The 27,773-nt window shown below is 37.3% G+C and overlaps 2 protein-coding genes across 2 annotated transcripts; one reads left to right on the top strand and one right to left on the bottom strand.

Annotated features, from left to right (window-relative positions):
- Window positions 1–53: 53 nt before the first annotated feature.
- Window positions 54–3,955, bottom strand: dram1 (DNA-damage regulated autophagy modulator 1). Its single transcript, XM_084407829.1, has 7 exons — window positions 3,650–3,955; window positions 2,682–2,749; window positions 1,978–2,120; window positions 1,547–1,724; window positions 1,294–1,352; window positions 1,110–1,202; window positions 54–563 (listed from the first exon to the last, which is right to left on the bottom strand). The coding sequence occupies exons 1-7, from the start codon at window positions 3,778–3,780 to the stop codon at window positions 522–524; spliced, it is 714 nt and encodes a 237-aa protein (XP_084263955.1). The 5' UTR covers window positions 3,781–3,955; the 3' UTR covers window positions 54–521.
- A 1,745-nt stretch (window positions 3,956–5,700) lies between these two features.
- gnptab (N-acetylglucosamine-1-phosphate transferase subunits alpha and beta) lies at window positions 5,701–27,720 on the top strand. The gene is made up of 21 exons (XM_084407831.1): window positions 5,701–6,023; window positions 6,243–6,328; window positions 6,558–6,677; window positions 9,810–9,860; window positions 10,146–10,342; window positions 10,626–10,690; window positions 11,743–11,877; window positions 14,520–14,681; window positions 14,782–14,961; window positions 15,051–15,221; window positions 16,189–16,312; window positions 16,465–16,671; window positions 18,738–19,732; window positions 19,865–20,064; window positions 20,212–20,431; window positions 20,937–21,050; window positions 21,281–21,366; window positions 21,450–21,548; window positions 21,642–21,809; window positions 24,176–24,266; window positions 26,418–27,720. The coding sequence occupies exons 1-21, from the start codon at window positions 5,892–5,894 to the stop codon at window positions 26,487–26,489; spliced, it is 3,675 nt and encodes a 1,224-aa protein (XP_084263957.1). The 5' UTR covers window positions 5,701–5,891; the 3' UTR covers window positions 26,490–27,720.
- The last annotated feature ends 53 nt before the right edge of the window (window positions 27,721–27,773 follow it).

Here is a 27,773-nt window from a genome sequence, read left to right on the forward strand (position 1 = left end):
AAAACATTAAAGCAATCACTTCTCTTTAGCCATGCACATCATCATCATCATCATCACTGTCATGTGTTTTTATTCCAGAATTACAAAATCAGACACATTGTGCAATCAACGGACTTACATTCAACATTGCACTGCATAAAGAACAAGAGTAAAAAAACAAACACCTGTGGCTCACTCTTGGAATGATCATGGAGAAAAACAAACCGAAGCAAAGATTGATTAAATGCAAATATGAATGTGCTATTTTTTTTTTCTTGGTTGATTATAAAAGGAGAATCACTATGATGAAGCTTTATTAATTAGAGTGTATTACATTTCAAGTACGTTTTATGCCTTTTTTTCCAAGACCAAAGTGCAAGCTACAAAAATATACACTGCAAATGATTAAACAGCACTGCAGCAGATCTTTCAACGTGAAAAAAGCTAATAAGTTGTATAAAAAAATACAATTACATTAATAAAAATGCACCAAAAACAGTGAAACGTAACTCATCCGGTAACAGTATGATGTCACACGGTCATTAATACTCGGTTAAATTAACAGTCAGTTTCAGAGTGAATTGCTGTAAAAAGAAATAAAAGAAATGTTAGGTTAATCTACGAGGAACTAAAAACGAATTTCACTAAATGTAAGTGATTAGAAATAATGTGAGAATCAATGATACCACATACACTACTGTTCAAAAGTTTAGGGTCGGTAAGGTTTTTTAAATGTTTTTAAAAGTCTCTTAGGCTGCATTTATTTGATTAAAATGCTGTATGCATATTGTGAAATATGATTGCAAATTAAAATATCTTTATTATATTTAAATATATTTAAATTTATTCCAGAGATGACAAAGCTAAATGTTCAACATCATTACTCAGTCTTGCATGATTCTTCAGAAGTCAATAAACATTTATTATTAACAATTCCTGGAATTTTTTATGAACAAAGTTCAAAAGAGCAGTATTTATTTGAAATAGAACAATATAATTGTCTTTACTGTTCCTTTTGATCAATTTAAAGCATCCTTTCTGAATAAACGCATTCATTCATTTGTATTTATTTTTTGACCCCCAAACCTTTTGAACTGTAGTGTAAGTCTCATCATGTTTTATGTACTCACCTGGAACTCTTGGATGTATGTTAAGAAGAAGAAGACAAAACTGAAGGCAGTGATCCATTCACACGCAACACTCACTATATGAAGTGTGTAGTCCTTCAGAAGCAGGGAAACAAGTCAAGCAAATTTAAACATTTCAATATTACATTTGACTATAATCTGAGCTCTGAAATGACATGAATTGTACCTTATCATTGATGTCCCAGTGAAGTTTGCTTGTTCCAACAGAAACGGCACAGAAAATTGCTGGAAGGAGGCGTTAAAGACAAACAGTTTGCTCTGAAATGTAAACAGTGCATGTCTTCACAAGCATGCTGGGATCACAACACTGGATTTGGATGAATAGCAATGGGAGGAGATGCATGTTCATAAACATTTACACCGGCAAAACTATGTTCAGTATGTCAACCAGCAGCACATGTAAGACTGAGAAAGGATACTGGGAAAAACAGCCACAAAGGCCACTGCAGCGAAGAATGCACGGAAATGACACATCCACTTAGAAGGTCCGTAAGGATGAGCGCGGTACGAGATCCCGCTCTGAATAATGGTGTATATAACTCCAAAGAGGAAGAATAGTAAAGCACCCAAATCATGGACTGCCATCACCGTCGTCTCCTAGAACACAACAGCATACGTGAGCGTCAATCAGAGTCATCGTTTACTCACATTTTTTGAAGAACTGCTTTTGTTCATACAGTGAAAGTCAATGGGGTCCAAAACAATATTGGAACCCACTGACTTTCTTTATATAGACACACACACACACACAAAAAATAAACATTTCAAAATATTTTTTTTTGGGTTCCACCAAAGACCAAAAGTGAGTAAATTCTGAAAGAGTTTTTGTTTGTGGCTAAACTAGACATACCTGAAATGTAGCAACCAAACACATGCCGACGCAAGAGACGATGCCAACAGCAAAAGAAGCCTTGTTTAGACGAGGTGACACGGCACCGGTTCTCTCGTGGACTCTTTCCACAAATTTATATTCAGCATACATAGTAGCGAAGGCTGGAAAACAAATTCATCAGAGTTTCATCAGTTTAAAGAATGGAAATTGCTGTGCAATACAGTCAACAATATTCACTCATGCAATAAAACAATCAATTCTATGCAGGAAAGTGCGATGAAAATAGTATTTATGTCGGTTGAGTCGCCATGGTGCTCTGATAAAACTGTGATTTGGCATTAGGTTTCATTTCTGCAGTTGTTGTTTGGGGTTTTGTAAAACACTGAACTCCAGCTGTGTGTCTCGGGTGGGAAAAAAATTGTGCTTTCGTTTTCAGCAGAAAGAGAAGTGAGACCACAATGAGTGAGATTCCATTGTTACTAAAGAAACGTATATTTGAGACATTCCCACTGCTTTCCTCTCACATGTCAAAACCAAACAGTTTGCGGTTGACTGAAAGTTGCACAATTTCCAAAAGCTTGTGACACACAGATAGCAGTAAGGAGTTTCCTGAAGCTGCTGCTGCTGCTGCTGCTGGGAGATTAACTGTTCTTATGAAATATGAGCTGGAAATCAAAATCAAATCAAACTGAAATCAGAAAGTGGCTGATTATTAGTCATACCTGCAAACGAAGTGATTGTCGACATGAATCCAAACACACAGCTCTCAGGTGGAGTTGCCCCTGTATCACTGAAAAAAGTAAAGGACTGATTTTCAGAAACGTTAACACAAATTATATTAACATTTTTGGTTACACTTTATTTTAAGGTGTCATTGTTACTGTGTGATTATACATTTAAGTACTGATAAATATTTCTCAACAACATGTAGGCTACTTACTATAGGGTTAGGGTTTGGTTGAGGGTTAGTTCAATGTAAGTATGCATAATTTACTGTTATAACTATGGTAAGTACATGTAACAAGGATACTGTAAAATTAAGTGTTACCGAACCGAACATTCATGAAGGAATTCAGAAACATTTAATCATAACCGTGCAATACTTTGTATTAGAAATAAGCACAGAAACTGTCCACAGTTTACTGTATGACATTTAATAAAAGTGCAATCATGGCCTCACCATTACAATACATTAATACGTGACTTTGAAAATATTTATTATTACTCATTTATTTATTTTATTTATTTAAAAAAATTTTTTATTTAAATATAAGTTTATGTTATTATTTAAAAAATGTAGGGTGTTTTTTTTACATGATATATTATATATTTATATTAAATGTGTGTGTATGTGTGTTATTATATTATATTAATCTTCTTTCAGGATATCTTGTCCGGCTTCCTGCACTGAATACTAACCTAGTTTTGAACACGAGCCACGTTCATCTTCTCAGAAGAAAACGAAACTAAACGATCTGCCAGCAGAAACTTTTTTCCCCCCGAAATTCTTACAACTAGGAGCTTTAAATAGGCAATAGGCAATATAAATACCCGCTTAAAACATTGACTTGTTACTAATATTACAAGCTATTTCTGGTCTATTATGTTAAGAGTTGTAAATTCGTCAAATTCAGATGTGTATCTAAACTAAAATCAAGCACAATGTAAAAAGGCATAGGCTATCACATACCTTATATAAGGAAGGACAACGTCAACATCTCGTCGAAACAATGCGATGATATAAGATATTATGAATGTGCTCGATGACCAGATTACCAGAAAAGTAGGTAAAAAGCACACTCCTTCCAAAAACCAAACCATCTCGCCTGAGGGCTGAGTGTGAACGGTGCATCACCATTCACGGAGACAAAAGCAAAGAAAACATCACATATCAGATATTAAGACACGGACACTTGACTGAACACATACTATATGCACATTGTAGCTCGACGTTTATAACTGTATCTATAGTGTCACGTGTTCGATGGGAATCTCTGATTCTCTTCCTCATTGTTTAACCCATATAAATTGACACCAACCGCAAATGTGAACAACACACAGAGGTCCTTTCTTTCTTTCTTTCTTTCTTTCTTTCTTTCTTTCTTTCTTTCTTTCTTTCTTTCTTTCTTTCTTTCTTTCTTTCTTTCTTTCTTTCTTTCTTTCTTTCAGATAAACCTGTAACACTTTAAGGTTCCATTTGTTAACATTAGTTAGGCTAACTACATAGTTAACATGAACTAACCATTTTTCTTTTCTTTCTAAATCGTGAATTATCTAATCCTAATATTAATTTCAACATTTACTAGGCTAAATGATTTAAATAAAAATGTGCATCTTTTAATATTATTCAATGTAGCTGATAACATGAACTAATGAACATTTACTAACATTAACAAAGATGAATAAATACTAAAACAAATGTATTTCTCTTTGTTAAAAGTTAGTTAAGGCATTATAAAGTTAACTAACGGGACCTTTTTGTAAAGTTTTAGCCTATTGATAAACTTTCCACTTTAGATTGTACTAAACCAGCTAAACCGGTTTGTTATGGTGATGGCCAAAGCCTGTTTCATAGCGTCATAGTTGGGTATTCCCATTTGCTCAAATAGCACAAGAAAAACTCCACAATAGTGTTTTCACAACTATCAAAAAGATTGAACAGCAGTCAGAAGAGAGAAAGACGTCAATTTTACCATCACTCCCACAGCAGTCAACTAGTTTCTTGTAATTTGATGGAAAGCTAAAATAATACAAAGTGTTGTGTTATAAATGCAGATACATTAAAAAAATGTATATAATGAAAATATAAAAAAAAACTTTGCAGGATTTATGAAATTGATGACCGTTAAAACTCAGGGTCCATTTTTAAAGTAGATGAACTTGGACAGCTATAGTGTTCAGAAAATGTGTGAATCTGCTACTGGTCAGCATAATATTCATCTGCAGTATTATGGTGTGCTTACTAACTCCAAACCTACCAACAAACCCTAACCTTAAAACCATGTGAATATGTAGCTAGTGATGAAGTACATTTTCAGTACAGCGGCAATACAAAATTTTTGACCCAGTTGTCTTTAAAGGCATACTATGCAGTTTCCGTTTTTCTCAAACAGCGCCCCCTAGAGTCGCTGTGGAGTACTTGTATTTAACGTTACTGTCGTAAATACCACTCACGCAGAGCCGTCTCTGCACTCTTCCGATCGCGCTTTCTTAGTTTTCTTCGTCGACTCTGTCATGATTCACGTCTGAAATGCGTGCTAGTGTCTTCCATAGAGGCTGCTTCACATGTTGTTGATGTATGTGACGTCGTGCTGTAAAGCAAGTCGTGATTCTCGCGAGATTTGTCGAGGCGCCACCTCTCAAACTTGCATTGCTGGTTTTGTCAGCGGCGCCCCCCCCCTGCTTTGCTATCGGGATGATTCGGCCTACTACGACTTCGTTTACCATCGAAATGATTTCAAAGCTGTTATATTAAGGTACAAATCTTGCATAGTGTGCCTTTAAATGGCTACTGAACACAGAAAAATCAATGCCAAATGAGCATTACATTTTTTAGATTAAGCTATTTAAAACAGTTTAATTAATATACAAACCATAATTTAAAAACATATTTGAATGTGTGAAATAATTCTTTTGTGAAAGTTTTAAATAGGCCTACTTTACAAGACTTGCACGAAGTACCTTAAGTGCTCGTCCTCCTATTCACTAGATGGCAGCAGCGAGTCTGTCATGTTCATAGATGTACTTGAATCGAGCGGCGTATCATCGTCACCTGATCACTACACATGAGGAACTCCAGCGTTTGAGTGTTGAGCAAGCGATCATGTGACAGTATGTTTTAGTGTAATGAAGTTGTTTTTATTTCACCGCGGGAAATATGTGTCCACATTAAGCGTTTATGGAGGAAGAGATGTTGATGGCCGGGGAGAGTCATGTTGATAATTAATTCGGTACTGAAACTGCTGCAGCGGCAGACATACACCTGCCTGTCTCATCGTTATGGACTGTACCTGTGTTTCGGAGGACTAGTCCTCATGATAGTGTCAGCCTTTCAGTTTGGAGAGGTATGTACACTATTTAGGGTGAAATTCATCCGGCAGAACTATACTAGCTTCATTAGATTCGCATTTAGGCCGTGCATGCATCTTATCTGTGCATTCTGTGTCAATCACTGATTACTGATCAAAGCTGATTGTGCAATGTGACTCTGACCTGTTACATAGTGGTGGGAAATCTTACGCACTAGTGGTGGTATTAACTGGCTGGTTTTGTTTTGTTTGCAGGTTGTAGTAGAGTGGAGTCGAGATCAGTACCATGTTTTGTTTGATTCCTACAGAGATAATGTTGCAGGAAAGTCCTTTCAGACCAGGTGAGGAACAGATCAATGAAACTAGCATCACTGCTTCATTCACACACAGTAATAAAGCCCTGTTATCTGATCACTCTCTTAGGGACACTTATAATCTGAAAATTATTATGAAAATCAGCTGATATTTCAGTCTGTCGCTACTGTTTAAAAAAAAGATATGATTAGAAAATGCACTATATGCTCCTGGATTCACATACCTTCCCTGCTTCATATGCTTGTAATAATTCAGGCTTTGCCTACCGATGCCCATCGATGTGGTTTACACCTGGGTAAACGGCACGGACACGGGCCTGCTGAAGGATCTTCGTACTGTGAGACAGCAGTTGGAAGAAGAGCAGAAGGCCCTGAGGTACTCCACCCATAAAACACACATACACTCTTAATGTAATATTTGTTTATCCCCAAATGGTTGGAAACATTCTGCATAGTGTTTGCACACTTTGACTATTTATTTAACCTTCCACTTCACTGCTTTCATCAGGAATGTATTCCTCTGATGCAAAGCTGAATTTGTAGCATCATTACTCCAGTCTTCAGGGTCACATGATCCTTCATAAATCACTCTAATATGATGAATTGCTGCTCAAGAAACATTTAGTCTGTTATCAATGTTGAAAAATGTTTTTTTCAGGATGCTTTGATGAATAGAAAGTTCAAAAGCTTTCTATTTCAGATAAATGCTGTTCTTTTGAACGGTAGTGTGTGTGTGTATATGTATGTATGTATGTATATGTGTATGTATATATGTATGTATGTATGTATATGTGTATATACAGTTGTGTATACAGAAATTGAACTTAATGCCTTAATTTAAAAAATTAGGAAAAATCCAACCTTTAAGGACACCAATTTTCTTTGTGAATGAATAATGTATCGTAAATAAATAAATAAATGTTCTTCCTTAAAATACATGGTGCATAAGTTAGTACACCCCTATGTTAAATTCCCATAGAGGCAGGCAGATTTTTATTTTTAAGTATTTAAAAAAAAATTTTTTTTAGGATGCTAATGCTATGCATCCTGACAAAGGTTCCCTTGGCCTTTGGAATTAAAATAGCCCCACATCATCACATAGCCTTCACCATACCTAGAGATTGGCATGGGGTACTTTCCATATACTTTCCATCTCTCAATGCAAATCAAACTAGCTATTAGGCTAACTGAAATAAAACCATGCCAATCTCTAGGTATGGTGAATGCTATGTGATGATGTGGGGCTATTTTAATTCCAAAGGCCAAGGGAACTTCAGGATGCATAGTATCCTAAAAAAAAAAAAAAAAAAAAAACTTAAAAATAAAAATCTGCCTGCCTCTATGGGAATTTAACATAGGGGTGTACTCACTTATGCACCATGTATTTTAAGGAAGAACATTTATTTATTTACGATACATTATTCATTCACAAAGAAAATTGGTGTCCTTAAAGGTTGGATTTTTCCAAATTTTTTAAATTAAGGCATTAAGTTCAATTTCCAAAATATGATTTTTTATTCCTCTTTTTAGTCAACTTTAGCATGGGTGTCTAAACTTATGCATTGCACTGTATATACACATACATATACTACCGTTCAAAAGAACACACACACATTTTATATATATATATATATATATATATATATATATATATATATATGAACATACATACATAGGGGTGGGGATCTTTTGGTACCTCACGATTCGATTCAAATCGATTCTTGAGGTCATGATTCGATTAAAAATTTATTCTCAAATTTTAATTAAATTTCGAGTCGATATACGCATGGATCTGATTCTAGTTTACTGTTTTGTGTTACTTTTTCTATTTGACTGCGGTAGATCGTTTCATAGGTCTTGAAGAAAAAAATCCCACTGAATTAAATGTGAACCGTGAAATTTATTTAGTTATTCTTCCCATTTTAGTCAACCCAATGCCAATATTATAAAACAAATGTCATTTAAGCTGACTGCAATCATGACTGGCGGTTTTCTATAATAAAGCAATATTATTTTTGATATCAAAAATAGGAACAAAGAAGCAAATCAGATTACAAACAATAGGACATATACAATAGAAAAAACATACAAATTAAATCAACTTTGAAGTTTTTCAGGTACAGTAGCCTAGGCAGAGGTGGACAGGAACAAAGTACATTTACTTGAGTACTGTACTTAAGTACACTTTTTGAGTATCTGTACTTTACTTGAGTATTATGTTTTCTGGAAACTTTTGCTTTAACTTCACAACATTTAAAAGACAAATATCTTACTTTTTACTCCACTACATTTCTGTCAAGGTCCTTCAGTAGAAAGTAACATCAGTCAGGGGATGATTTTAGTTGCATGCCGACTGATGTTGGTTTCTGACGTCAACCCGATTTTCATTTTCAACCACAATACAACGTCTGTCCAACATTGGAGATTAACGTCAATCTGACGTTGGATTCTGACATCAACCTGATTTTCATTTTCATCGTTGGGTTTGGTCTTCTAAATGTGAATTTTGTCATTGTTTTGGAGCACACTAGCTTATAGATAACTGTAAGGCTAACATATTCATACTAAAAGCCCAAAAACTTTAAATGGGGCACTATTTGAGGGAACAGCCATTTGGGTGTCCGAAACCATTGTGGATGTTATTGAGTGCACTTATTCAATCTCACATTCAATCCCACTACTGGAACTGTGTTCTAGAAATACATTTTAAATTGATATGAGGGCTAGGTAGGCAGGTATAGATTCAGAAGCATAAGGTACTGTAAGTATTACATACAACAAAGCAAAAATAATAACAACAATGCATTGACATTTACTTTTTACTTATAATACTTAAGTACTTTTAAAATCGGTCTTTACAACTTTTACTTGTAACAGAGTAATATTTTACCAGTAGTATCTGTACTTTCACTCAAGTAAAGAAGTTGTGTACTTTGTCCACCTCTGAGCCTAGGTTTATTTAACATGTAATAAGAAATATTAGAGAAATTGAATAATCAAATAATAAAACACAATATAGTCTTCACTGTATGAATTAAATATAAATTGATTCATATTAAAGATATAAAAGTGATTCAGTCATAAGCAGTGAGTTTTTTTTATTAACATTAATGAAACGGATGGCAACAGTTTATGAGGCTGCTGTCCCTTTAAGAATGAATGCACAGATCTAATATACTGTTACACAATAATAATAACACGCTAACGTGTCAATAACTTTTATGTAGTACAGCAAAGTGTAAGCAGTGTAACTCTTTAGAAAATAAAGGTTTGATATACGTGAATCGGTGCAAATCGGTAGAAGATAGAATGTCATATGTGAATCGATTTTTACCCACCCCCAATACACACACACACACACACACACACACACACATATATATATATATATATATATATATATATATATATATATATATATATATATATAATATTCATGTCCTCAATAGTGTTAATTATAAGAGTGACTTAAAGATGTTCAAAAGTTTTTTTTATTGCTTTTTTTTAGGGAGCTTCTGGGAAAAAATGCATCTGAAATAACTGACACTCCTAAGGGAAGGTGAGTGTATTAACTAAGTAGAAATTAGTCAAAATGCTTTTATTCTCATCCATTCATGTGTCTGCAGGACTTAACGCGGTCTGAATATTGTGTGGTGTAGGCTTATACATTTCCTGTTTCACAGCGAGAGGGGCCTTTGTCACAGCCACATTGTTTTTTATGCCACCAGCACTTTCCTGTGTCAAGAGCAAATACTGCTCTACAGAATGGTTGTGAGGATGGCTGTACCTCTCATAAAGATTAGATCTAGATCAGAACTTTAATTCAGTCTGTGTGCACCGATAGGCCAGAATGTCTGCTGTCCCACTGCATCATGGGCCCTGTGCTGGTGCTGGATCCAGCCCTTCCTGCCAACATAACATTGAAGGAGTTGCCAACATTTTCAGCAGCGTTGTCTTCTACAAAACAACTCTTACAAGTGGCCAAACCCCTCATCCCCACCACAAGCGTGTCTGTTCTTCTCTTCCACTCCCACAGTGAAGGTACAATTATGACCTACTTCTCACAGCACCCTTACATTTATAAAGTATGCACCAGGGGCATGCAGTCCATATAAGCTGCGAATGCTCTGCATAGCCAATTCATTCATGGAGTCACTAATTAATATTAACTCTATAAAGTACAAAAATTTCACTTGATGATTTGGATGTAAAGGAACAAAAACACACCGCTGTGAAGGAAAGGAAGGTGCTCTTGACGGAATGCAACAGCGGCACAATAATCATTATCTATATATATACTAACAACTTATGTTTCCTGTTGCAGCTGAAAAGGCCCATACAGATGCTTTGAAGGACATCCTGACACACTCCATCAGCAGAGGTTACCTGGTGAGAACACTTCTCATTGACTAATTCTGCTTTCTCTGAACATTGGAATTTCCTGCTGTTTGAAAAAGTGTAACAGAACGGCACTTTAACTTGGACATTTGGACATTTTTCACTTCCAGCTTTCACCAAGATATGGGTATATGACGTAACCCAAACATGGAGCACCAGGGAGATGTACTGCATGATAAACAATCACTTTTAAACAAAATCAGCAGGTTCCTACATTACATAATGAGAAAACCTGTTTTGCAAACATTTGCTGAAAATAGTTTTTAGAATACGTTTTTGGATCAGTGTTATTGTTAACTAAAATTAAAACAACTAAAACTTATTTCAGTTCATTGAATAAAATACTAATATTAGATGGAACAACTTAACTTGAACTTACAAAAACTTACGAATTAGGAATGTTACATTGGCAACTAAATGAAATAAAATTATAAGTTGAAATGCTAAAATGACTAAAACTGACATAAAAATAAATAAAAGCTGAATATAAATATTTAAAAAGAGCAACAAAAAAAAAAGACAACTTGAACTGAAATAAAAATGAAGATAACAAATTTAAAAGATAATAATATATACTGTATATATCATACAGTTACACTGATTTTGTTTATCGTACACCTGCAAATCAAATGCTAGCATTGGAATTTTGTTGTTTCTTTGTACGTCATTTTCCGAGCAGCGGGAAGCAGGAATATCCAGGGATACTTGAGTGCAACCGTATAAAACCGAAAACTCATGCTGCGTTTAGGGATAATAGGCAAAGTCATTCACAGAAAAGGGAACTGTGTTTTTTTTATCGTGATGTCTGCTGTATGTTTACGGTTTAACCAACAAGAGGAACTATCTTTAGTCCTTTTTACGCTCCTAACACTGTTCCTGGGAACCGACATCACTGCACATTTTGTCTGTGGCTCTTATCTGACATGCACACTGCACAGTCCATTACAATGCATTACATCATCTCTGTGTGAAATGGAAAGTTTTTTATTTTAAAACAAATCCTTGCGAAACTCCTGGAGTCTAAACATGTGTTTCTGTTGCAGACGACTGATAAAGAGGCTCCGGGGCTGGTCCGCATGCACACTATGGCCTACTTGAGCGGCTTCCCGGGGTCACTAAAGGAAACCGAGCAGCTCAGGGTCAAACTACCAGCTGTGGTCACTAGTAAAATCAAGCAGGTAAAACTTCTCAGTACAATGCAATGTTCGAAATGACCACAAGGTGGCGCACAAGATTGTAAAAATCATTAGAAATTCATGGCTATCTGCGTAAGTTCTGCAGAGAACTTAAAGGCCTTTATCCATCAACAACCACAATGATGTTACCGTATTTGACACATTGAACTATTTCTCGCTATCAAACTGCTTAACCGCTGGGCATCCATTGATCTATAAAATAATAATCAGTGTTCTGTGTGTTGTGGTTCTCAGTGTTTATCTTATTTGTTAGGGCAATGCGTGGGCTCCGTCCTGCTGTCTGCGGTCATGTGATAAGGGCTCAGGGTATTACAGTGACACTTGAGCGGAGTGACAGGGGGGTTAACAGTACAGCAACTGTTTGAAATGGCCCGGCGCCAGCCTGCGCTTGGAAAAGGCATCAGGGTTTAGGTGACCTTCTCTCTACCTCTCCTCTGTCTCCCCGCAGAGCTCTGCATATATATCACAATACTTGATTTGTTTGCCTGTTAATTTCTTTTTTCCGTCGTTGCTTTGTACTTGCTTGCTTTTGTTTTGATTCCATTCGCTCTGACCTTCTTGTTCTTGCATTCATCCTTGTTTGCATTCATGTATTCTTGCTTGCATAATGCTGTTCTTGCTTTCATTTGTTCATGTTTACGTTTGTTTGTTTTTGCTGACTTGCCTTTCACTTGCATTCCCTCTGTAACTCTTTATCTTTATCCTTTCTGTCCTGCTCCCTCCATCCGATAGAAAATCTCCACAGCCCACCATGTCATCAATATTGCTCATCAGATCTTAATGCTTGAAGGTTCTGCCTTTATAACAAAGTTCTTGCCATGATTTTTCTTTTCGTTAATAGCACCCACTCAGTGTCTTTCTCCTTTGTGTTTTTTGTACTGCAAATCTTGTTTTCCTGCCATTTCATGTTCTTCTCATTATTGTATTCCTGAAGGAGGTGTGAAGAGTCCTCTAGGGGTTTCTCCTCTTGTATGTGTCTACAATCCAAATGTGGGTCACATAAGGTAATATAGCAATGGGAGAAGCTGAAGAACAGATAAAGAAAGAGAGAGAGAGAGAGAGACAAGTTGAGTGTTGAGAGATGGCTAGTATTTATAGTGTGTGTTAGCCTGTTTGCAATGTTGATGAAAGCTCTCCCTTGACCTCTGTCCAGTGCACACACATTTCTATACTAGAAATACAGCCTGTGAGTGTGTGTGGGAGGTCTGTTTAGTTATAGTTTGGGGACAGATTTGTCTCCAGAAGTAAGCTAAATCTGGCGAAACCTCCCTTTGGGAGCGTCCTCAATTGGAGAATCGATTGATGAATGATGTTTCAGTTATAAATACGCAGATGTTTTTCTTTTAGGGTTTGTGTTCAGGATAGGTTGTAGTAATTATTAACTAATTAAGCTAATAAAGTTGATGTTAGTTTTTGGTCTGAATTATACTTACAGTGTGACACAAAAATCCTCCTATTTTCCCCTTAGTTATTTGGTTGTTTTTCTAAATGTGAAGAAGGCAGCCAGATCCACTGCCTTAGTGAAAAGGCCTTCTTCAGGAGTTTACGCTGGTATTCCTGGAAACACGTTTTATGTGTATATGCTGTTTATAGATATACTATTTTGACTCTGCAGTCTTCCTTTGGCATTAACCGGAGGTACGGGAACGGAAACAATGAGCACCCTGTGCTTGTAAACAGCATTGTGACATGTGATAAAACTTGTTTTGGGGGAAACCTGATCACACGGGCAAACGCATCACAGGAGCTTGGCTGCGCTCTGACGGTCACATGGTTGTGGTATATCTCTAGACCCTTCTGATAGAGGAAGTTTAAAATAATGGGGAAATTGACATCTGTTCTATGCAATGTACTAGGTGTGTGTATATGTATCAGCAGTGGTATGGGAACGATTTGAAAAGTTAAGGGACAATTAATCATGGGGCTTTGATAAGCACAAATTACAAATTACTCCCACAAAATGGGGGGACAGAGTTGCTTTCAGGACACCAGTACATAATTTTGCATCTATGCACACGCCTACACCTTCAGTGCCGGTTATGGAAGTTATTTCCCCTCAGTCATGCGGGAAGTCCTGTGGGAGTTCTGATGTGGCAATTTGTTCTACATTACTGGTCAGAATTTTGGGGTTGGTACATTTTCAATGTTTTTGAAAGAAGTCTCTTATGCTCACCAAGGCTGCATTTATTTGATCAGTGATGAATACAGTAAAACAGTTCAGATTTTAAAGAATCGTTTTCTATTTTAATATATTTTAAAATATAATTTATTTCTGTGATGGCAAAGCTGAATTTTTAGCAGTCTTCAGTGTCATATGATCCTTCAGAAATCATTCTGATTTGGTGCTCAAGAAACATATATTAGTATTATTATCAGTGTTGAAAATAGTTGAGCCACTTAATATTTTTGTAGAGATGTTTTAGTTCACCCTTGCTAAATGCAAATATAAAATTATGCCGACCCCAAACTTTTGAACGATAATGTACGCATGTATGGCTTCATGTTTTTTCCCTCTAGTTTTAATTAGCTAAATGATTTATCCTATTACATATTGTGTCTGATATTGTAGGAAGTAGTCTGTGCTTCTGAGTGATGGTTTGTATATGTGTGTATATATATCTCAGTTGCAGCTCTACTCAGAGGCCAGCATTGCTCTCCTCCACCTGAACACAGCACAGGATTTCACCGACCTCACCCAGCAGGCCAAGAAGAACCTGACGCTGGACGGAAAAGAGCTCACAATCAGCCCGGCGTACCTGTTCTGGGACCTGACCGCCATCTCACAGGTATACACATCACTGCAGTTCCACACGTGGACCCCAGGGTAAAACTGAGCCAATGTGTGCTTGATAAATTATTTTATACTAAAGTGTTCTTATCTTTCAGTCTAAGCAGGATGAGGATGTTTCTGCCAGTCGCTTTGAAGACAATGAGGAGTTGCGTTATTCGTTACGTTCCATAGAGAAACATGCACCCTGGGTGCGCCATATCTTTATTGTAACCAACGGACAGATACCGTCTTGGCTTAACCTGGATAACCCACGTATTTCAGTGGTTACTCACCAGGTGAGTTCTAGGACAGCTTTGTAGCATGTATTGGAATGCATTCTAATACTAACTCTTTTATGTTGTTGCCGTTTGTGTTTGTCTCTCAGGACATTTTTCACAACCAGTCTCACCTTCCTACGTTCAGTTCTCCTGCCATAGAGACCCACATCCACCGGATCCCAGGACTTTCACAAAAGTTCATCTACCTCAATGATGATGTCATGTTCGGCAAGGACGTGTGGCCTGATGACTTCTACAGCCACTCCAAAGGTCAAAAGGTCAGAAAGACTGTCAGTGTAGATTGTTCTAAAATAAATCATCTTTCCATTACAACTCATTGTGTAGGGTTGGGAATTGAACTTCGATCCCAGTTCTGGAATCGGATACTTAAGGTCAGGAATCGGATACTTGTTATAAACTTAAAATTTCAGTTCCTCTTATCGATTCCTTTGTGTTTATTTTAATATGATTTTAAACCATTCGAGCACAAGAAGATACGAGCTCTGTTTTTTGTTCTGAACACGTCCGCACAGAAAGCCGCCTCTCATACGGTATAGTGCGCGAAGCTGAGCTGAGTTCTCTTCCCCCTTCTTTTTGCACTTGAACGGACAAATACAAAAAAAATTCAAAATATCCTCGTAAACGAGTCAGTTATGTCTTAAGTAAACGTAAACAGCTGACAAAGAAAATGCATGTGTAACAGCCTAATATTCCTGCTGCCGTCTCTATAATAATGTTAATCAAACAACAAAAGACAGAGCAAATTCACTCGCTGTTCTTGACTTAATAACTTTTGTAACTATATTTGTAATGAATATTTTATTTATAAAGTGCAGTGTTATTTTACAGTTGATTACAGTTTCTGTATCTGAAAATCTTAAAACACTGTTTATTCTAATCATACCTTTGTTCAGTAGTATTTATTTGTGTGATTGCTAATTTTTTTGTTGTTCTTTTTTAATTACTGAGTGATTACTTGTTTTTAATAATGCTTGAAATGTATATTAGTTAGGCTAGTTGTTTTTGCTATGGTATTTTTAAACCATAGGCAGAAGTTCCTTGTGCATCTCCTTAGCCTGTTGATTTTTGTTCATATTATTCAGTTACAATGAAATTTTTTGCAATAAAACTATAAACAGAATAAATGTGAATCGATAAGCGGAATCGGAATTGTCCGAATTCAAACGATACTCAACCCTATTTGTGCTTCACCTCAATCACCTCTGATGTTTTCTATGTTCACAGGTGTATCTCACCTGGCCTGTTCCAAACTGTGCTGAGGGCTGCCCAGGCTCCTGGATCAAAGACGGTTACTGCGACAAGGCCTGCAACAACTCTGCCTGTGATTGGGATGGAGGAGACTGTCAAGGTACTTTGACAATATAATTTCACCCAAACATTCTGGCTTTAGTCAGTCGCGTTCATTTTTTATTTCATGATCAAACTTTCTGATCACAGCCTCGTGTCTGTTTCATCATTTCTTGTTATTTCTTATTTTATTTATGTATTTTTTCCTGGTAGGCACTGCAGGCAGCAGTCGTTTCGGAGGAGCGGGCGGTTCTGTGATTGGAGGCGGGCAACCTTGGCAGTTCGCAGGTGGTCTCGGAGGACTGGGGGGCATGTCCTTCTGTAACCAGGGTTGCGCTAACTCTTGGTTGGCTGATAAATTCTGTGACCAGGCGTGCAACGTTCTGGCTTGTGGGTTCGATGTGGGCGACTGTGGACAGGGTGAGTCTTAATTTTAAGGGGCTCCCCTCGGTCACAGGGGTGTCAAACTCAGCTCCTGAAGGGCCACAGTCCCACAGAGTTTAGTTCCAACCCTGCTCCAACACACATACCTGTGGTTTAGATTAGCTGGATCATGTGCGTTTAATTAAGGTTGAATCTAAACACTGCATATATATATATATGCACGCACGCACGCATACAGTCATGTCAAGAAGAAAAAAAGAGTACACCCTTTTGAATGACTTTAGCAGGTCATAAAATTAATACAACCTCAGATGAACAACAACACATGACATTACACCGTGTCATTATTTAATTACCATAAATAAAGCAAAAATGGAGAAGCCATGTGTGACAAACTACGTACACCCTATGATTTAATTACACCTTTAGCAGCAATAACTTCAAGTAATAATTTTTCTGTATGACTTTATCAGTCTCTCATATCATTGTGGAGGAAGTTTGGCCCACTATTAAGTTATACAACATAACTTCAGTTTATTGATGTTTTTGGGCATCTATTTATGCACAGCTCTGCCAAACAAGCCCAAATCATCGCCCCTCCACTACCGTGTGTATGAGGAGTTTGTGCTGATATGCTGTGTTTAGTGTAAAGTGTAACATGTTAACTGAGGCCTCTAGAGTCTGAGATGTAGTTATTGGGTGTTTTGCAGTTTTTCTGAGCATTGCACGGTCTGAACTTGGGGTGAATTTGCTGGGACGTCCTCTCTGGGATGATTGGCAGCTGTCTTGAATGTTTTCCTCTTGTGAATAATCTTCCTCACAGTAGAATGATGGACTTCAAATTGTTTGGAAATGGCCTTCTAACCTTCCCAGATTGATGGGCAGCAACAATTGCTTCTCTAAGACCATTGCTAATGTCTTTCCTCCTTGGCATTGTGTCAACACACACCTGAATGGTCCTAACCAGCAAACTGCCAAAACTTCTGTTTTTATAGAGCTGGTAAGTCCCCTTCGCTAACCCCGCTGGACCTCTAGGTTGAAAAATCGTCAATGCAAGTGAATGGGAGAAAATAATTATTTTCTGGTCCCGTTTGAATTGTGCCATGAATGTGAACATATGTTGTCTGTGAATTTTTTATATAATCTTTCGTGTGAAGAATGCTACAATTTAGCGGGTAGAAGTTTTGATACGGTTAGACTTTGTGTGAGAGCACTTTGTGGACTACAACTCTTCACTGCTTTCGACGCGTTTGAAACGTCACCACCATTCGCACACGGACACTAGCTCACGGATCCCGCTAAACATGACTGTGTCTTTGGTGCACTTCACCGCCTTCTTTCAGGGAGAGGACAAAATCGTTGAGGTTGGCGAAAACCACGGGTAAGTCAACTTTATGGGGTGACGTCACATAGACGACATGTAGTCTTTCTCGTTATGTCTTTTCCACAACTGCTAGCCGAAGAATCATACCATATACTGTCAAACTCGTAACATGAAAGATTATATAAAAAATTCACAGACAACATATGTTCACATTCATGGCACAATTCAAACGGGACCAGAAAATAATTATTTTCTCCCATTCACTTGCATTGACGATTTTTCAACCTAGAGGTCCAGCGGGGTTTTACGGAAGGGGCGGGACTTACCAGCTCTATAGAGTTGGTCACACTTGCTGATGATCAATTAATCAAAGGCATTTGATAAGCAGCGCCTGACTGCTACTAACCCTCTTAAATGTAATTCCTATGGAAGCAGTAAGGGTGTACTTAGCTTGTCACACATGGCTTTTCCATTCCATGACACGGTGTAATATATCAGGTGTTGTTGTTATATAGACATATTATTTGATTTCCATTTACATCTTCTTCTTTTTTTAGCATTTTAATTTAGATCATTAAAAAATGACATTAAATATTAATTAACATTAAAATGAATATACAGCATTGGCAACTTATACTGTAACTAAAACATTACAAGTGGACTCCAGCCTCCTGCTTGAGAACCGCTTTTACTGCTTAAAAAAAAAAAAAAATGTTTTTAAGTCTGGTAGTATTTGATCAGAATTAACTTATTTTGTGTTTGTTTTTGAATTTGTAAGATAATTTCAACCAACTCCACCGTGTTGTCCTCCGGAGGAACCAGACGCTTTACACCCTGCCTCAGGGAGCGCTCCGACCGTATTTTAGCTTCTCAGGCCTGGCTAACCGCGTGTCTGAGGCACAGGTTGCTGATAACCCAGCAGTCCGTCACACTTCTGTCGCCAACAAGTGGAAGACCATCCATTTGCTCTTGCTGCCTGGACACAATGCCACCCAGATCCACTACAACCTTACCTTTCAGGGTGTCGACAACCACGACTTCACCATGATTTTCTCTGTCGCCGCGGATACCCGAGAGCTCCCCAAATCGAACGTATCCGCTCCAGTGCGCGAGAAAGACGAGGAACCCAAACCGACCGTAGTGACCCCAGAACCGGAGGTCCCGTTTGAAAATGTTCCCAAAGAAAAACAAGGCCCTAGAGTCAGAGAAAAATCCCATGGCGATGTAGATGCTGTGCAAGTACCTGCGTTAAACGAATCTCTTTTGCCAGAGGAAGTGAAACTTGAGTTACAGAAGCTGAACGATAAGCTAATATTGGGTGACATCACTATTAAAGGCTATAATTTGACCAAAGCAGTGCTGTTGGAGCTGTACAAAGACAAAGCTCAGCTTTCACTTAACAAGGACAAACAAGCAAAACACTGGAACGAAGAGCAGAAACCTCTTCTGATCGGTCAACATCAGGCCGAGAGAGCAGCCAGGGTGAAAAGAGAAAACGAAGATAACTCTGAATTGGAACCAGGTGTCCCTCCATCTCTTGTCCCAGTCAAGATTGATGGTGTTACACCTAAAGCTCAACCACGATTGTTCGGCATGGAGAGACCTCAGCTGCTCAGCAACCTGATGGGGAACATGTCTAAGGAGAGGGGTTCAGAGGCCAACGAAGGCCAAGACCGCAGAGGGCCAGTGGGTCGTAAACTCCAGTACTACACCAACTTTGACCGGGGTTTCCTTCCATGGGAGAAGAGGAAGTTCTTTCAGGATCTGCTGGAGGTGAGACGCACGTATATATAAACAAACAGCCGATTGACTCTTGTAACTGAAAGGCAGGAATTATTGCTGCTACATTGAGGTTCTCCTATTCATAAATTGAATACATTTTAATGTCTTTTTTGTGCATCACAGGAAGAGGAGCGTCTACAAAGAGAACTGCAGTATGCAGCTGACAAGACTGCCACTGGACGCAGATTGCAGGACACTTTTGCTGATTCACTCCGCTATGTCAACAGACTCTTGAACGCTCAATTCGGCTTCACTTCCCGCAAAGTGCCTGCCCACATGCCTCACATGATTGACAGACTCATCATGCAAGAACTACAGGACATGTAAGAGTCACAACACACGCCTAAAACATAAAGTTAATGTTGAATTGACTAAATGATTATAGAGTAGTAATGCACCAAAAGTTTGGCCACCGAATTTCAGATAGATAAAAAAAGGCATGACTTTATCTTGATATCTTGCTCCTTCAGCTTCCCTCAGGAGTTTGATAAGACCTCATCCCACCGTGTGCGTCACTCTGAGGACATGCAGTTTGCCTTCTCTTATTTCTATTTCTTGATGAGCGCATTGCAGCAGCTCAATATATCTGAAGTGTTTGACGAAATCGACACGGACCACTCGGGTGTGCTGTCCGACCGTGAGATCCGCACGTTGGCCACACGTATCCATGAACTCCCCTTAAGCCTTCAGGTACACACAACCCCACCCTCTCAGAAGGGAGAATGTAATTTATATGTCGTTTTAATTGTTTATATTAATTTTAAATTGTAATTATAAAATTAAGAAAAAATAAGTTAAAATGTATTTTAAATTAAAAAAAAAATGTAACTTAAAATAAAATATAATTAATTAAAATGTAATTAAGTTTAATGTCATTTGATTTAAATTTAAAAAATAAAATAATTAATACAAATAATTACAAAAAATATTGTGATTTTATGTAAATTAATTCAAATTTGTTTAATACAATTTTTATATTTCAAATAAATATAAAATATTTCAAATAAACTTACATTTGTAATTTATAATAAAAAAAAATTTGAAATTAAATTGAAATACTTCATTCAACTAACAATCAAGTAAGTCAGTTTTTGATTTTGTGACATGAACACAAGACATGTGTTACCTAGTTTGTTGTCACCATGTGATTATCTGTGTTGAGGAAATGCATGTTTGTTCATTTGACTGTAAACAGGATTTGACCAGTCTGGAGCAGATGCTCATAAATTGCTCTAAGACTCTTCCATCCAACCTCACGCAACTCCATACAGTCAGCCCGACCCAGGAGGCCTATTACGACCCCAGCATGGTGAGACCCACTGTTCAAAGCCTTAAAGCCTCCAACACAAGATAGTAACTCTAATATAAGAAGATAAAATCTCACAATACACTTCATATTGGATATTAAGTCAACAATTTGCTTCATGAATAGCTTTTGTCTCTACACTTTAAAATTGTTGTAGTTTGCAGAAGTCTTGTATTATCAGCTCTTCTATCTGTGTATTTGTTAGTACTGTTAATGTTTTGATGTGTCTGCAGCCACCCGTCACAAAAGGTTTAGTAATCCACTGCAAACCCATCATAGAGAGGATCCACAAAGCCTTCAGGGACCAGAATAAATACAAGTAGGCCTTTAATTACCTTCTCAAAAACACTTCAGCATCTCTTATGAGACCGGGTTAGTTATGCAGGCTCTTGTTCTTTTCAGGTTTGAAATTATGGGCGAGGAAGAGATTGCCTTTAAGATGATACGAACCAACGTCTCTCATGTAGTGGGGCAGCTTGATGACATCAGGAAGAACCCTAGGTATGTGCAGAGGCGGCGTTCCTGTTTCGTTTTGCACAATGGGAAGCCTCGTCCACTTTAACCTCTTTTTTTTTTTTTTTTTTTTTTTCACAGAAAGTTTATCTGCCTGAATGACAACATTGACCACAGCCATAAGGACGCTGGCACGGTCAAAGCTGTTCTGAGGGACTTCTATGAGTCCATGTTCCCGCTGTCCTCTCAGTTTGAGCTGCCCAGAGAATACAGAAACCGTTTCCTTCACATGACAGAGTTGCAGGAGTGGTAAGAATTCAGTCACAAACAGACAAACAGGCATTGTTGACGATGAGCAATTTGCATAGGTGTGTGTGTAAAAGACAGAAAAGTAACTTGGCATTTAACAAAGACAAGTCAAACAGGTCTGTGTACATACCACAGTTTTCATTATTGAATCTTAGGCCCTGTTTACACCTGATATTACGCCCACTTCCAGAGGTAGTCGAAAACGCATTCGACCGAAAGCTTATTTTGTCCATTAGATCAAAAGATCTGAAAAAACCCACACATTTATCTATAGACACTCTCCTCTCCTGAAGAAATCAGGACACAAGTGGTTGAAAGTGGACTAAAGAGACGGATTGAAATACCAGGTGTAAATGGGTATGCGTCTCACTAGTCTACTTGTGATCCGATCGACCAAAACTCACCTTAATACCAGGTGTAAACAGGGCCTAAGCCAAGTCGAACAGATCTGTGCACATACCACAGGTTTCATTATTGAATATAAAGTTAGGACAGGCCAGATCTGAACGGAGTAGTTTAGTAAAACCCTCAACCAGAGAGAGCTTTAACAGTTTGACATGAAACTGTAATGGGTGTAATTGACAAGAAAAATGGACAAGAAACAAGTTTGTTAAATAAAGAATAAAGAAACAAGTTTGGTGAGTAAATTGATTCAGTGAATCACTGATTGATTCATCAATCCTTTTGAGTGAACTTTAAGTTTTCCAAAGGTGTCTCATATGAATATCCACGGCATTTAAAACCGATGAGATTAGCATGTCGACACCACTTTTCATTCGCCCCTGAATATAATACTTATATATTGTTGCTGTGATATATCTGGTTTTGTTGTAATGAGTTTCACAAGTCTGTTTACATTTAGTAGTGTGTGATTTATAGCCTGTTTCTGTTGCTTTACTCCTGTGAATACCGGTAAACGTTCCTTCCTGTCATCACTGTGTGAAGTTGGGTGATAGCTGTCGTCGCACACTGGAATTCTGGGAATGGGGAGGTGGTTGAAGAAGGGTTTGTGTGCCTGTCGCTGCTTTGGAGGGTTACAGGATGGAAATTATGACTAGTGCATATTCACCATTCATGCTCACTCAGCCAGAGCGGCTCTGTTACACCCAGATGCCCCATAAAGCCCCATCAGAGTCGTGTGACCAGCCTGGGCCGAGGGGAAGGGTGTTATTTTTGGGCACTGCCAGGCTCGACCAACCCCATTGGCTCTTTTTAAAGCTCGGTGTCTGCAGATTGGCTCTCTCAGACGTTGAACATGCAGGTGACAAACGGGTAACGGTGTTCCTCACAGATGAGGATGATGTCACCTTGTCACCTCCAACAGCCTGCTGGGTGACATCAGAACTTGAATCACTGTGAACTGTCAATCACAGTTTTGATAAATATACCGTTCTGATTCTGCCAAGAGTTAAAACAGCATTGCTGATCCCGTCCCCTGTGTGCTGACAGCAGTGAAATATGAGCAATCGCTGTACGGGCCAGGTGTGGTTTTATGGGTCAGTGGTATATTCAATATTTGAAAGACTTTTGTCCACCAAATTAAAGTCATGTGACGCAAAAAAAAAAAAAAACAGCATAGAGAAGAGAGACCTGTGTTTTAAGGTCAGTATTTTTTTTAAATACCAGATAATTTGATGTATCTTTATATTTATATTTATAAAATTTGTAAAAAAAAAAAAAAAGTTGATTTAAGGTGTGCAAACTCACCTGCATTCAAGGTATAGGGAACATATGTTATTACTTTTTTACTTGATGGGTGACAAGTTTAGAGTTTTAGAAAATATATTTTATATTTCATATTTATTATTTAATATAACATTTTCTAATATACTATTACTTTTCTTCAGCAAGGATGCATTAAATCAATCAAAAGTGACAGGCAAGACATTTATAATGTTACAAAAGATTTCTATTAAATTCTGCATTTTTTTAATTCAACTCTTTTGTATTTTCTGTTCATCATAGAATTCTAGTGTGTGTATGTGTGTCACAGTTTCCACAAAATATTAAGCAGTAAAATTGTTTTCAAAATAGATAATAAGAAATTATACTTAAAATGTTTCTCACAATATTGCTGTTTTTACTGTATTTTTTATCACATAAATACTTTTTTTATTTTTTATGTTTTTCACACATTTTTTTTTATGTTTTTGAAAATCTGTAACACTTTAGTTTAAGGTCCAATTCTCACTATAAACTAGTTGCTTATTTGCATGCATATTACTAGGATATTGAAAATATATATATATATATATATTTCCAGTGATTAATGATGCTTGGTGTATTCAAATTGTAGTTATGGCATCTACCATTTAGCAGGGGTTTGATGAACCATGCTAACCTTTTCTCGACCCCTTGTTTCACAGGCGAATATACAGGGACAAGTTGAAGTTCTGGACCCACTGTGTGCTGGTGACATTAGTCGTCTTCACTGTCATGTCTTTCTTTGCTGAGCAGGTCAGTATGGTTTGGCTTACATGTCCATTGTTCACTATCTGTCTTTCTTTATTTCACTTCACACAAACACACACACACACACACACACACACACACACACACTTAGTCCAGTCAGCTGAGTCTGACTAGTCTCTATAACATTAGCAACTAATATATCGAATTTTACCCAGCAACCATCTGTGTTCTTTTAAGGAAATGGTAAAGGCAAAAATATCATCCTGATGATTGATCAACCCGGCAGCTTGCAGCAAATAGTCACACTATTAATTGCAGGATCGTGTTTCTGTTTTTGGGAGAGGTTAATGGACACGGTGACCTTTTTAAAAGACCAGTGTGTATTCATCTGTCCTCAGTGACAGAACAGTAATGTGAACACTCACTAGAAGTTACAACTATGGATACGATGCATTATCAGTGGATGCTTCCACTGCTGCCGTACATGCATATAGAGGCATGTCATGTTTAGCTGCATCATCATGTGACTGACTGGCACATTAACAGGCTTAATTACAATCTTCAGAACAGATTAACAGCCTCTCTCGTTAACTTCCTGTTTCTCTTGATGTAGTTCCCGCTTATATACAGCACTTATTATTTTCATTATTGTTTTTTTTATGTTTCAGTTAGCTAGTGGTTATGGACTTGAAGTGACAATTAAAATACAATGGAAACAATTCTCTCTCTCTCTCATAAATAATAAAATAAAATAATGGAATTGAAATAAATAGCATTTTAGAAATGGTTTTTCCAGAGGACAGTTCACATGCGGAAACTTTTTTTTCTTAGTTTAATTAAAATATTTTATTTATTATTTTATTGTTGCTTTGATTAATTAAATAATTTTAAGTATGCTTGTTTATTTGTATTTTTTTTCACATTTTTATATATTTTTAGACATTCATTAATAATTTCAAATATGGATATATACAGTGCTATGCATAAGTTTAGACACCCATGCTAAAGTTGACTAAAAAGAGGAATAAAAAATCATCTTTTGTAAACTGAACTTAATGCCTTAATTTAAAAAATTAGGAAAAATCCAACCTCTAAGGACACCAATTTTCTTTGTGAATGAATAATGCATCATAAATAAATAAATGTTCTTCCTTAAAATACAGGGTGCATAAGTTTGGACACCCCTATGTTAAATTCCCATAGAGGCAGGCAGATTTTTATTTTTAAAGGCCAGTTACTTCATGGATCCAGGATACTATGCATCCTGATAAAGTTCCCTTGGCCTTTGGAATTAAAATAGCCCCACATCATCACATAGCCTTCACCATACCTAGAGATTGGCATGGTTTTATTTCAGTTAGCCTAATAGCTAGTTTGATTTGCATTGAGAGATGATCTTATGGAAAGTACCCCATGCCAATCTCTAGGTATGGTGAAGGCTATGTGATGATGTGGGGCTATTTTAATTCCAAAGGCCAAGGGAACTTTATCAGGATGCATAGTATCCTAAAAAATAAATTAAAAAAAATACTTAAAAATAAAAACCTGCCTCTATGGGAATTTAACATAGGGGTGTCCAAACTTATGCACCCTGTATTTTAAGGAAGAACATTTATTTATTTACGATACATTATTCATTCACAAAGAAAATTGGTGTCCTTAAAGGTTGGATTTTTCCTAATTTTTTAAATTAAGGCATTAAGTTCAATTTCCAAAAGATGATTTTTTTATTCCTCTTTTTAGTCAACTTTAGCATGGGTGTCTAAACTTATGCATAGCACTGTATATTCATATAAACTTGATAATTTGAAAATAACTTTTAAATGAATAACATGATTTATTTTTATTTTTAAATGGCACTTTGAGTTCTTCATAAGGGGTGGGTATCTATACACTGATTCATGTTTCTTTGTCAAACTAATTTGAAACTATTTGCAAAGACAAAATCCGAATTGTTTATGAATTAATAATGATTAATAGGAATCACACTGTGACTCTGAATCTGAACTGAATTCTGTTTTAGTCTAGTATTAGTCTTTCTTTCCTCTTCCTTCCTTTTTTTTAAATTTTTTTTATCACGTGTCAATCTTGTTTCTATACTGTACATGTATCATGTGTCAGTCACAAGTTGACCCACAGCATTCACAACAGGTTTGGTTGACACTCCTTCCTCTTCCTCTTCTTTCTATCCCTCAGCTGATCATGTTGAAAAGACGGCTTTTCCCCAGACGCAGGGTCAGCAAGGATGTGAACCCAGAGCGGGTGTGAGGTTATTCCTCTCTCAGAGGGTGCGTGTCGTGAGAATGTGAAGTACCGCAGACGTACTTCCGTTAATGCCGTCAGATAAACTAGCCCATTTGGAGGTGACTGGATGAAGTTGGTGGAGAAACTTCCGAGGTACAGGCCTCCTCCACAAAGGGGCATTAGTGAGACGCACTGCGGCCCACGAGGCCAAGCGGCTTTCTCTCGTCCCGCGATCACACTCCAGGTTGTGTAATGAATGTGAACTGAACTCAATATTGAGTGTGAGTTGCCATATGACCTTAAGTGTTTGAAATGTAATGATTTGAAATAGGATTTTTAATTGAAATCAGAACATCAAGCGTAAAGTACTACCCGCAAAGGGTTGTTGTTCTTTTTCTCTTGTTCTCTTTGTATCGTCTTTCCTTCCTCATCCTTACAGTGCCTTTCTTTACCACATGAATGAAAGCGGTGGACTCTGATGCACGGCTGGAACTCTCTGCCTCGCGCTTGGCTTTTTGCATTTGTCTTAATCTGTCTTGCTCTCTCTTGCTTATTGCACAAAATCTCCGGGAGCGTATTTAAAACCAAACAGCAATCCTGATACTTGGTAATTTGAGCAATGATGATCAAAAAAGGAGCCATTTCCTTCTCTTTCTCTTTTTAAATGCATGTCGTTTTTTGCTTGAAGTCCTTCACGTGCTTGTCTCTTAGTGGGACATTAAATACCAACTCTGTCTGAAATTCAGATGCCACTGCCTGTGGCCCTCATGTGTATTAATTAACTCTTCACCTTCACTTGTCTTTAAAAGGGAATTGTTGTTTTTTGCTTGCTCATACGTTACAACTACTGACCCCAAACCTCTGCAGGGCGTACGTGCCTGACAAAACAGGCTTGAGTTTATGAAAACGTGTTGAATGATGATGCTGTTCTGCGATGTATTTCCCTATTTACTTTTATTTATTAGGTTATGAAGGACATAATCGTAATATACAAGCATATCATTGTTTTATTTTGGAAATGTAGGTTATTCAAATTCTTTCTAAATACATTTTAGGTCTCTAAATTATACTGACACTTTACCACTTTTGTGTCAATTGTAAATTTAACCAGAAACTGTGCCTTTTTTTTTTCTTTTTTTTTTGTGGGATTTTTCCACAAGCAGAAAAAAAGAGTTTGATGAACTTAAGTACATAATCTGAATGACATAATGTAATGAAACAGCCAAATCTGTCAATTAAAAGTCTTTCAAAATCATGACTGCTTTGATATGCCTTTGACATTTGAAAGGCAGCTGCACCTTAAGTCAC

This window comes from Rutilus rutilus, assembly GCF_951802725.1.
Source record: "Rutilus rutilus genome assembly, chromosome: 4".
Taxonomy (NCBI): Eukaryota; Metazoa; Chordata; class Actinopteri; order Cypriniformes; family Leuciscidae; genus Rutilus; species Rutilus rutilus.